The sequence below is a fragment of the Oncorhynchus kisutch genome, linkage group LG19, assembly GCF_002021735.2.
Source record: "Oncorhynchus kisutch isolate 150728-3 linkage group LG19, Okis_V2, whole genome shotgun sequence".
Taxonomy (NCBI): Eukaryota; Metazoa; Chordata; class Actinopteri; order Salmoniformes; family Salmonidae; genus Oncorhynchus; species Oncorhynchus kisutch.
In genome coordinates this window covers 29,347,850-29,360,834 of record NC_034192.2, presented here as the reverse complement: position 1 = coordinate 29,360,834, position 12,985 = coordinate 29,347,850, and the positions used below count along the sequence as shown (strand labels likewise).

At 44.1% G+C, this 12,985-nt stretch overlaps 1 protein-coding gene across 1 annotated transcript in view; it reads left to right on the top strand.

The window, feature by feature from the left end:
* Positions 1–431: 431 nt before the first annotated feature.
* LOC109864592 (receptor expression-enhancing protein 2) overlaps positions 432–12,985 on the top strand; it is a 31,416-nt gene continuing 18,862 nt past the window's right edge. Inside the window, exons 1-2 of the mRNA XM_020452439.2 lie at positions 432–884; positions 12,356–12,428. Coding sequence (XP_020308028.1) covers positions 853–884; positions 12,356–12,428 — 105 coding nt within the window. The 5' untranslated portion in view covers positions 432–852. The remainder of the gene's footprint in view (positions 885–12,355; positions 12,429–12,985) is intronic.

The window sequence follows — 12,985 nt, the reverse complement described above, 5'->3', positions numbered from 1 at the left end:
TTGTAACGTATGTATCAGGTGCTAAAGATTATGTAAACAATATGTCCATATAACGCACCAGCATGATTTAGCTCATTAAAAAAAAAGTTCCACTCCACATGTTTTGGATGGATTTGTGGATGCGCATGTGCTTTGTTGTGGTACTAATTCAATTACCAAACCCCAAACGGATGTTGTATTACATAATGCCATAGAACTATCTTGTGCTAAGATTATTGCACACACTACCCTGCCATATTCTTTACGAGGGAATGAATGAAGACAGACTTGTGGCAGTTGCCTCGTGCCTACAGCAGGCCAACCCTGTAGGTTTTTGCTCCAACCCCAGTCATAACTAATCTAAATCAGTTTATAAACCAGCTAATTATTAGAATCAGATGTGCTAGATTAGGATGGAGTGAAAACATACAGGACCATAGCTCTCCAGGAACAGGGTTTGAGAGCCCTGGCCTAGACATGGTCTGGGACATCAGTGCATCTGACGTTTCACTGTAGAGCTTTTTTGGTATTGTCTATCTAGCTAGGCTTACATAATTCAGCTAATGGGGTCAGTGGCAGCCTTCATAGGACCTATTTCATTGTGGCAGTAACCAGTTGTTTTTGCCTTCTCTACGGACAAGACAAAACAGTGTGGACCTGCCCCTTTAAGAGAAGAGGAGTTCCAGCTAGTTGAATGCTGCAGAGTCAGAATCCACAGTAGCCTACCTGCCAGTAAAATAGAGCATTCAAGAGCAGGAGCAGCAGGCAACTAACTGCACTTGCATCACAACCACACGGTCGTGGACGGAGGAATGGGGGGGTGTACAGCTAGTTAGATTTCCCGATAAGAAGGAAAAGCGCACTACAATTAAGATGGTGTCGTGGATTATCTCCAGGATGGTAGTGTGAGTATGCATTCTGCAGCGTCTGTTTGTTATCGCGTTCTATAGCTACATACGCTAGTTCGCGCTGTCATCTGTTCGCTGCCATGGCTTGTGCCCAGAGCACACGCGAACAGTTTTCTTGATAGCCAGATTGCTAGCGAACAAGCAAATTTCTAGCAATTAAATTGTCGTTGGTTTATATGTAGATCTATCTATCTAAATGTGCATTTTGACCACTGGTGTTTCATAAAGCCAGGATGGTAATCAAATTGCAACACCGTTACAGCAACACCGTTAGCCAGTGCAAAATTGGCAAGGTAACGTTAGCTAGCTAATGTGGTTAGTTGAAAAAACAACGCTGCTAGCCAACTGAAGTGAAGGTGGAATACATTAAATGGCTAACAAGCTTGCTAATGCCATCTACTGAAGCTAATTTACGAATTCATATATTGGTTGTGTAACTAAATCAGTAATGCAAAAATGCTTTAGTCTTGGCTATCGCTAATCGTGCACAATCTTGAATAATGCAGGCCCGGCTGCTATGATCAACAAAACATGGCAGCAACTGTACTGCTAGCATGACGCTGACAGCCAAATAATTTAGCATCATTAATGATTTTGTCTGGCTGTCGTGTGTCTTGCTAGCAGTGCAGTTGCGGTCATATGTTTTGATGATTATAGAAGCCAGGCCTGCACTATTCAGGATTATGCACTATTCCAATGTTACCTCAAACAAGATCAAGTCAATATTTTACATTATTGAGCTTTGTCATTCATGAGTTGTCTTAAATGTGCAAAATGCAGAAATAGCTCGTAATTTCCTGGTTGCTAAAATTCGAATAGTTCGCCTAATTTCAGTTTTTGACAAAACAAGCAATGTGTAGCGAATCCATGTATCATGTAAACCGCTGTTAAATATCTTTTCAATAGCTATAAATATTGTATTTTCAGCTTTTTGAAGCTGGTATACAAAACCGAAACTTAACAGGAAGCATTGTACATTATTTATTTAAATCTACCGCTTAGACTTGCTTTCGATGAGAACGACAGATCTAGAACTCATTTCTGTGATTTTGGTCCGTCGCTCAAAGAAGTTACACATTGAAGCTTTAACGCCTCATGTCCACCAGATGCTTCACTCTTTGCATTCCGGCGGAAGTCATTCATTGTCAATGGAGCAGTCCACAACACTAGGTTGTGGTGCGTTGTGTACTGCCTGCGTTCAATATTTTCAACTCGTGCGGTGTTACAAACCGACGTACAGGCGAAACACATGCGTCAAGTGCCGAAGAATGTCGGCTACACATCAGTAGGCTGGACACATTACATGTAACAATGCTTTATTTCTAATAAAATGTAGCTCATTGCATCCGCGGTGGAGCCCAGTTTCATAATATTACCATATACCCCAGCTGCCTGCCGTAGTTTAAGTAATCACGAAAACAAACAGGCCTTATTTTAAGGGATTTTTTCACCCTGCCAGCTCCTATTAGTTCTATTGAGCACTGTGGCACCAACTCGCCTTCCGAACTTTCTAATCCCATTTTGTTGTATAGTCACAATGTTAGTTTCGATATAGTTGGCAATTGAGATGCAAACAACAAACAATTACTCGTTACTCAGAAGTCGTCCCGTTGTTTACTATAGGGACATATAGGTATGTATGTCTATTTTGCCAAATATCTCGCAATGTGTATATTTAGATTTTAAAAAATGGACTCCATTTTAATCATGAGAATCGCCTCTTTCTAATTGTGTAAGGCTGGGTAGTGTATCTCGTCATCAAACGCTAACCCCATTGTTTTCCGATGGAGAAGCATGCTGGTATATTTCGCCAAATATCTCGCAATGTGTATCTCGTTGTCGTCAAACGCGAGACCAGAAATAGTCAGAAGTTGCCATTCCCCCCTACTTCCTCGTTATGCAGACATAGGCACACTTGGCACCATTGAGGTGCGGATGTTTACTTTCTACACGAGTTGTTTTTCAGTTTCGTCCTAAGAACAGATTGTAGTGGTAAAATTAAAAGGGATACATTATTAATGTAGTGTTCCAGTTTAGGCAACGTTCTAAAGCCGTTTTTCAGCCTTGGGTGAATTTTGACTCGTTCTATTGTCCAGCCTAACATCATCCAAAACAAAAAGCACTCTTGCATGGTGTGTAATGTGTTATCATGGAGCTGTCGCTGTGACAGTGATGCTGTTTCATAAGGTGAGACCAATTATGTTTTGGTGAGATGAAGAGGGAGGCGAACCATGAAAAACAGCCCCAGACCGTTATTCCTCCTCCAACCAACTTTACAGTTGGCATTATGCATTGGTGCCGGTAGCATTCTCTTGGCATCCGCCAAACCTAGTCATACTGCCAGATGGTGAAGGATGATTCATCAATTCAGCTTTACGCCACTCCAGCCGACGTTTGGCATTGCGTATGGTGAGCTTTTGTGCGGCTGCTCGGCCATGGAAAGCCATTTCATGAAGCTCCCGACGAACAGTTATTGTGATGACGTTGCTTCCAGAGGCAGTTTGGAACTCGGTAGTGTGTGTTGCAACCGAAGACAGATTACTTTTAGGTGCTTCAGCACTCAGCGGAACCATTCTGTGAGCTTGTGTGGCCTACCACTTCGTGGCTGAGACGTTGTTGCTCCTAGACGTTTCCACTTCCCAGTAACAGCACTTAGTTGACCAGGGCAACTGACTTGTTGGAAAGGTGGACTCCTATGACGGTTCCACGTTGAAAGTCACTGAGCTCTTCAGTAAGGCCATTCTACTACCACTGTTGGTCTATGGACACTGCATAGCTGTCTACTCGATTCTATACACCTGGCAGCAATGGGTGTGGCTGAAATAGCCAAATCCACTCATTTGAAAAAATAAATCCCCTCAAATCGTCCTCTGGAATAACAGATATTCTGGGTTAATAATTACGTAACCAACAATCTGTAGTAATACTAGTCCCATGCAAATTTTTATTTTTTAATTTTATTTCACCTTTATTTAACCAGGTAGGCTAGTTGAGAACAAGTTCTCATTTGCAACTGCGACCTGGCCAAGATAAAGCATAGCAGTGTGAGCATACAACAAAGAGTTACACATGGAGTAAACAATTAACAAGTCAATAACACAGTAGAAAACGAAGGGGGGGTCTATATACAATGTGTGCAAAAGGCATGAGGAGGTAGGCAAATAATTACAATTTTGCAGATTAACACTGGAGTGATAAAAGATCAGATGGTCATGTACAGGTAGAGATATTGGTGTGCAGAAGAGCAGAAAAGTAAATAAATAGAAACAGTACGGGGATGAGGTAGGTGAAAAGGGTGGGCTATTTACCAATAGACTATGTACAGCTGCAGCGATCGGTTAGCTGCTCAGATAGCTGATGTTTGAAGTTGGTGAGGGAGATAAAAGTCTCCAACTTCAGCGATTTTTGCAATTCGTTCCAGTCACAGGCAGCAGAGTACTGGAACGAAAGGCGGCCAAATGAGGTGTTGGCTTTAGGGATGATCAGTGAGATACACCTGCTGGAGCGCGTGCTACGGATGGGTGTTGCCATCGTGACCAGTGAGCTGAGATAAGGCGGAGCTTTACCTAGCATAGACTTGTAGATGACCGGAGCCAGTGGGTCTGGCGACGAATATGTAGCGAGGGCCAGCCGACTAGAGCATACAAGTCGCAGTGGTGGGTGGTATAAGGTGCTTTAGTGACAAAACGGATGGCACTGTGATAGACTGCATCCAGTTTGCTGAGTAGAGTGTTGGAAGCCATTTTGTAGATGACATCGCCGAAGTCGAGGATCGGTAGGATAGTCAGTTTTACTAGGGTGAGCTTGGCGGCTTGAGTGAAGTAGGCTTTGTTGCGGAATAGAAAGCCGACTCTTGATTTGATTTTCGATTGGAGATGTTTGATATGAGTCTGGAAGGAGAGTTTGCAGTCTAGCCAGACACCTAGGTACTTATAGACGTCCACATATTCTAGGTCGGAACCATCCAGGGTGGTGATGCTAGTCGGGCATGCAGGTGCAGGCAGCGACCGGTTGAAAAGCATGCATTTGGTTTTACTAGCGTTTAAGAGCAGTTGGAGGCCACGGAAGGAGTGTTGTATGGCATTGAAGCTTGTTTGGAGGTTAGATAGCACAGTGTCCAAAGACGGGCCGAAAGTATATAGAATGGTGTCGTCTGCGTAGAGGTGGATCAGGGAATCGCCCGCAGCAAGAGCAACATCATTGATATACACAGAGAAAAGAGTCGGCCCGAGAATTGAACCCTGTGGCACCCCCATAGAGACTGCCAGAGGACCGGACAGCATGCCCTCCGATTTGACACACTGAACTCTGTCTGCAAAGTAATTGGTGAACCAGGCAAGGCAGTCATCCGAAAAACCGAGGCTACTGAGTCTGCCGATAAGAATATGGTGATTGACAGAGTCGAAAGCCTTGGCAAGGTCGATGAAGACGGCTGCACAGTACTGTCTTTTATCGATGGCGGTTATGATATCGTTTAGTACCTTGAGTGTGGCTGAGGTGCACCCATGACCGGCTCGGAAACCAGATTGCACAGCGGAGAAGGTACGGTGGGATTCGAGATGGTCAGTGACCTGTTTGTTGACTTGGCTTTCGAAGACCTTAGATAGGCAGGGCAGGATGGATATAGGTCTGTAACAGTTTGGGTCCAGGGTGTCTCCCCCTTTGAAGAGGGATATTGATGTAGCCTACTGTCTGACTTTGCATTGTATTACATAACCAATAATAACATCTAAGGCAACTATTACCTTTAGTGTGTAGAGTGATTATTGCCAAATGTCCACCAGCTGCACATGCATTTTACCATATGTTGTATTTGCCAGATGTCTAGCCTGTATTTTCCGTACTTGATGCGCATGTGCTTTGTTTAACACTGTTTTGGGGGTTACTACATGATTCCATGTGTTATTTCATCGTTTTGATGTCTTAACTATTTTTCTACAATGTAGAAAATAGTACAAATAAAGATGAACTGAGTAGATGTGACCGAACTTGTGACTGGTACTGCACATACGCAACATGGCCAAGAAAGAAATGTCTTCCTAGCGGAGGTGGTAGCATGTTGTCACTAGAGGGTCATATTGAATAATGGGGTGCTGTGGAAAACAAAAAGACAGAAAAGAACTCCGAAGGGAACGAGTCGAAAGAGTGTTTTAGGTAAGAAAGAGAAGTTTAAACTCCATCGGAATTACTTTTCAATTCAACATCTTTCTCTGAATTAAAACTCAAGATGGGTTGCAGCATGGAGAAGACCATTTTCGCCCTGTTCGACTAAAGCTAATAATTAGAACAGATGAAAGTTATTCTTCTATTGGCAGAGGTCATTCAAAAAGTACATTTAATGCCCTGAAGACACGTCTCCCGGGTGGGAGGCACCTCCCCCCACTCACTCTGGTTTACAACTTTTTTGGTTTTGATCTCTTTTTAAAAATTTTTTTTAGGAGAATTGATTTAACCATGATGTACCTAGCACAGTTAAGAGTTTTACATCAGGTTTAAATGGTTAGAAAGGTAACTAGAAAGGACACCACAGCTGGTGTCTTGGGCACAGCTGTGGTGGAGGCAGCACTAGTGGTCTCATCTGAAAACAAGCAGATATGTTAGCAAGCAATTTTTTGTTTAGGCATGTTGTATACATTCTCATGGGATATCTTATGCAGTAATATAATCTTCCATTATAAAAATACAACTAATTCCACAAAAAGGGTGAGTGAAATATCCATTGTTTGTTTACAAACGGCTTCTCTGAGCTTTCCCCATAGCAAACAACGTCATGGCGCAACATGGCAATGTTAGACCCTTTTACCGATCCGTAGCAAATCAAATTTATTTGTCACATACACATGGTTAGCAGATGTTAATGCGAGTGTAGCGAAATGCTTGTGCTTCTAGTTCCGACAATGCAGTAATAATCAACGAGTAATCTAACCTAACAATTCCAAAACTACTACCTTATACACACAAGTGTAAAGGGATAAAGAATATGTACATAAAGATATGAATGAGTGATGGTACAGAACGGCATAGGCAAGATGCAGTAGATGGTATTGAGTACAGTATATACATATGAGATGAGTAATGTAGGGTATGTAAACATTATATTAAGTAGCATTGTTTAAAGTGGCTAGTGATATATTTTACATCAATTCCCATTATTAAAGTGGCTGGAGTTGAGTCAGTGTGTTGGCAGCAGCCACTCAATGTTAGTGGTGGCTGTTTAACAGTCTGATGGCCTCGAGATAGAAGCTGTTTTTCAGTCTCACGGTCCCTGCTTTGATGCACCTGTACTGACCTCGCCTTCTGGACGATAGCGGGGTGAACAGGCAGTGGCTCGGGTGGTTGTCCTTGATGATCTTTATGGCCTTCCTGTGACATCGGGTGATGTAGGTGTCCTGGAGGGCAGGTAGTTTGCCCCCGGTGATGCGTTGTGCAGACCTCACTACCCTCTGGAGAGCCTTACGGTTGTGGGCGGAGCAGTTGCCGTACCAGGCGGTGATACAGCCCGACAGGATGCTCTCGATTGTGCATCTAAATCAAATCAAATCAAATTTATTTATATAGCCCTTCGTACATCAGCTGATATCTCAAAGTGCTGTACAGAAACCCAGCCTAAAACCCTTAACAGCAAGCAATGCAGGTGGAGAAGCACGGTGGCTAGGAAAAACTCCCTAGAAAGGTCAATACCTAGGAAGAAACCTAGAGAGGAACCAGGCTATGTGGGGTGGCCAGTCCTCTTCTGGCTGTGCCGGGTGGAGATTATAACAGAACATGGTCAAGATGTTCAATGTTCATAAATGACCAGCATGGTCGAATAATAATAAGGCAGAAGTTTGTGAGTGCTTTTGGTGACAAGCCACATTTCTTCAGCCTCCTGAGGTTGAAGAGGCGCTGCTGAGCCTTCTTCACGATGCTGTCTGTGTGGGTGGACCAATTCAGTTTGTCTGTGATGTGTACGCCGAGAAACTTAACTTACTAGCCTCTCCACTATTGTCCCATCGATGTGGATAGGGGAGTGCTCCCTCTGCTGTTTCCTGAAGTCCACAATCATCTCCTTAGTTTTGTTGACGTTGAGTGTGAGGTTATTTTCCTGACACCACACTCCGAGGGCCCTCACCTCCTCCCCGTAGGCCGACTCGTCGTTGTTGGTAATCAAGCCTACCACTGTAGTGTCTTCCGCAAACTTGATGATTGAGTTGGAGGCGTGCATGGCCACGCAGTCGTGGGTGAACAGGGAGTACAGGAGGGTGCGTTCTGAGCTCTCCTGTGGAGCCCCAGTGTTGAGGATCAGCGGGGTGGAGATGTTGTTACCTACCCTCACCACCTGGGTGCGGCCCGTCAGGAAGTCCAGTACCCAGTTGCACAGGGCGGGGGTCGAGACCCAGGGTCTCGAGTTTGGAGGGTACTATGGTGTTAAATGCTGAGCTGTAGTCGATGAACAGCATTCTCACATAGGTATTCCTCTTGTCCAGATGGGTTAGGGCAGTGTGGTTGAGATTGCATCGTCTGTGGACCTATTTGGGCGGTAATTAAATTGGAGTGGGTCTAGGGTGTCAGGTAGGGTGGAGGTGATATGGTCCTTGACTGGCTGCAAATGTTTATTGAATTGTTTTATTTCTGCCTTTTCTATTCCAGACATTCTGAAATTCACTAAAGCATCCCATGTATGTAACTTTAGTCTTTCACTTTTCAATGATTTGGAACTCATCTCAACCCCAGTCTCTCAAAGCACTTCATGATGACGGAAGTGAGTGCTACGGGGCGGTAGTCGTTTAGCTCAGTTACCTTAGCTTTCTTGGGAACAGGAACAATGGTGGCCCTCTTGAAGCATGCGGGAACAGCAGACTGGGATAAGGATTGATTGAATATGTCCGTAAACACACCAGCCAGCTGGTCTGCGCATGCTCTGAGGGTGCGGCTGGGGATGCCGTCTGGGCCTGCAGCCTTGCGAGGGTTAACACGTTTAAATGTTTTACTCACGTCGGCTGCAGTGAAGGAGTCTGCATGTTTTGGTGTCGGGCCGTGTCAGTGGCACTGTATTGTCCTCAAAGCGGGCAAAAAAGTTATTTCGTCTGCCTGGGAGCAAGACATCCTGGTCCGTGACGGGGCTGGTTTTCTTTTTGTAATCTGTGATTGACTGTAGACCCTGCCACATACCTCTTGTGTCTGAGCTGTTGAACTGCGACTCTACTTTGTCTCTATACTGACGCTTAGCTTGTTTGATTGCCTTGCGGAGGGAATAGCTACACTGTTTGTATTCGGTCATGTTTCCGGTCACCTTGCCCTGGTTAAAAGCAGCACTTTGACGACACACTAAATCCCTTCGCCAGCTTGCAAATAGACTATCTCAGAAATGTAATGGATGTCCGCGTCGAAAGACTGCTCATTGTTTCAAGAGAAATCATTGCCCAAGGTCGATTTCTCCTACAACAAATCCATTGTGGGCATGTTAAAACCCGATCGTCTTAACTAAATATATGTATTGATGTGAAAATTGAAATATAGACAGTAAGTCCCAAGACTTTATACATGTTGAACTGTCTTTGATGTTGCCGGGAAATGGGAAGAAGCTACGTCACAGTTGTAACTGTGTAGGTAACTACTCTCAAGATTTAGTACAGATCAGGCCTGACACAATGTTGAAATAGTAACCTATTTTGACAACTATTCAGTGAATGTAACAAGTATTAGATATATCAAATTTGTCCTACAAATATTTTTGTTTCACACCATCACTTTAGTGTTTGCATTTAGACTACAACATGTCATGGAACGCCTGGAAGCACGGCCCCATCCTGCAAAGTGGCACACAAAGGAGGTTTCTACACATCTCCCACTCGTTGCCCTACTCTGTCCACTCCGGATGCACACCACACACCTTCTTTTGTGTCCTTCAAACTTCACCTGCTTTCATATGAGTTACAACTCGGGCCACACGCCATGGTGCCACATTATTGTCTCCCCTCTTCCTGCCACTGTAGCCATATCACAAAGTGAATGCACAAGCTGCATTTTCAATGCCTTCAGAGAAGAGATTTCTGGGAAGAAGCCTTTGCAGGGTCCCCCCCACACAATGTACGCAATTGAGGGCTATGTTGAGCATCTCCCCCAAAACATATACTTCTGCCATTTTGTGCCTATGCGTCCAACATTGTAATAGCTCCTCAGTTGGTCAAGATGGTCAACCCCACCCATTTTCTTGTTATCCATTACAAGCTCTGGAACATAAGTTCTTACCATGTTTAAAGGAAAAACAATTCCAAAACCCCTACCACTGTCACTTTAGCCCCGTGGTTTGTGGTTCGTGGTTCATGGGTGAATGGTGAGACTTGGGGCAGTTACACGCCATGGACACGTAGGCTCCCCTCGCGGGTGTCCTCTCTCCTTTCGCTCCGCATCTCTAGCCCTCCAATCATTTCTAACTTCTATTCCTCCCTGCCCTTTTCTGCTGAGCCTTGACTCTCCATATCACTTTTTTCACTGACCGAGAGTAACAAAGAGAGGAGCAACAAAACAAATGGGATACAATTGTATTCTGGAACATAGTCTCTCTCTTCCTTCCTCTATTTCTCAACCATACACATACTCTCTTCCTAATGAGTATGTGTAGTTACACGCTTCTCATTTCTCACTCACTAACTGCAGAGTTTGCCAATGTTAGCTGATTAGTTACGAAGCTGGAACAGTTTCCAAATTAATTGCATCGGTAGAAACAGGACAAACAAGCAACTTGTTAGCTGGCAATGTAAACAAATAGCCAACTACTCATATGCGCTCCACTGCGCAGGCATCTTCTACTCTAATACGACAACTAAGCGGTCAAATAATAGACAAACGAGGCAATGTATAGCCTATGAATATCTGCACCTAGCAAACATGACAAACCACAACCTAAGCCCAACAGATAAACACCAATTAATCCAGCCTTCGTTTCGGTGGCTAGTAAACTGGTTTTCTGTATGGCTAGCTAGTAAAAGTGATAGCTGAGGTTGACGCTTCGTGAGCGCTGCCCAAATGTATCACTACACACAACTTTTATTGCCTGACAGCCTAGCTAGCTAGCTATAGAAAGCAGCTTGGGCCGTTTTCAAATAAATGACATCGGTAGAAACGAGACAAACAACCAACTAGTTAGCTGGCTAAACACTGCGACTATTTCCATGAGACAGCACGCAATCATAAAAATGTGATGACAGCCACACGAATACGACAACAGGTGGTTAGCAAGTTAATTTAGCGATATTGACACAGATATTTTTGATAGATAAACAAGGTCGTTCGCGGCCGCAATAGTAATTTAAATAAAGGCCGTCGATGGCCACTGGTTTCTAATACATTTTTGCCAATGGGACTGGGCATCAGACTCCAGACTTCTTTATTGCAGAGTTGTGTCAATGAGGTGGTTGTTATGACCCAACTGTAGTTCGTGACTACTATAATTTCCCATTGTAGCCAGTACAGTAGACCAGAGTACAGTAAAGTAGATATGTACATTATAGTGTACTCTACTGTGCTGTCCAAACTTGTGACACATGGGTGTCCTCTGGCCTGCCCTGCCCAACGTCTCCTCTTACCGCAATGTAAAGCTAACACAGTGCAGCCCTGGCCCAACATGTATGACTGGGCATATCACTCAGACCTAGGCAGATGCATGGACCCAGTGTACACGACATACACCAATGGAACAAGAAAATCCCATAGCAGGAAGAGTTCCACAAGACAGCCTAAGAGAGAGTTTGGAATACACAAAGTATCACTCTGACCGAAGGGTGGTACACCTTATCACAGTTTAACCTACAGTGGTAGAAATGCACATAATGTACATACACTGATAGCAGACAGCCTCTGATGGCTGTGTGTGTGGCAGACAGTAAGGCGTGGTCCTCCTAGATCTCCCCTCGCTCAGCATTCAGTTCCTGTCACATCAGCAGTAATTGCCGGACCGACGGGACAGAGTATTGTGTGTGTGTGACTGGATTTATTTTTCCTTTTGTGTGTGTGTTGCAGGTAGGTTCACATACGGTGGGTGACCTGTCGTTAGCCCTTTTTGTGTTTTGTCCCTCTATCAGTACAGTAGCAGAAACGCTCTCCATGGTTTTCCAATCTTCTGTTTCCTGGAGAGAGAATTTGTTCCAACAAACTGGCCTTTTTTTTTTATGTCTAAATGTCACCATGTATTATTGCAATACAGCTGGTACCCTAAGTAGGCTAACAGTGTTTTTTATTTTTATGAGTGCACATTTTTAGAGCCTGTTCAGAATATGGCCTACTTTCTTTGAACACAACCTATTTATGTTAACACTGAGATCATGGGTTTTAGACTCGAGTCATGTGTTAAGCAACATTTGACTAGATAAATATTGAAACAGAGGGGGCATTTTTTGTTCAGTGTTGGCATCTTGAGGTCATGTTGCCCGGGTGATGTTGTTTACTGTACCTTAACCTCTGACCCATGTCTCCTCCTCATCCTTCAGCCTGGCCTTCGGGACCCTCTACCCGGCCTACTCCTCATACAAGGCTGTCAAGACGAAGAATGTGAAGGAATATGTGAGTACTGTACCTATTTATTTGTATTATTATTCCAGTATATTAGTGTAGGATAAACCATTTTAAAGTCTCTTTTTGTAGCCAGCCAGCTCATATTCTTATTGGAAAAAGTGACTTTTAAATTTTTTTAAAATGGGGTGTGGGATTTTACTCTCTCCAATGGGATGCTGCAAGTTTCCATTGTCTCTGAGGATGCGGGAGCAGTTCAACTGTATCTGTTTAAAAGGGGAACCTCCCAGCTTACCTCATCCCTGTCAACGAGCAGAGGGATGAGAAAGAGAAGGAAGAGGGGTCCTCTGCCAAGCACTCTCCTTAGTCTCCTCCCTCTGGTTGCTATAGAAACCCCACTCTCAATATCTGAGCGGGGGCACATGCAGACTGACAGAGGGAGTGGGAGGGAGATACAGAGGAGGATGCCATTTTTAGCCCTGTTTTTATATTCCCCCCCCCCCCAATGTGACTCAACTTCTCAGGCTATTCACTGCATTCCCTAGCTGGGTTGAGTACTTTGAATTGTTTATGTGCATTCGTAAAGTATTCAGACACCTTGACTTTTT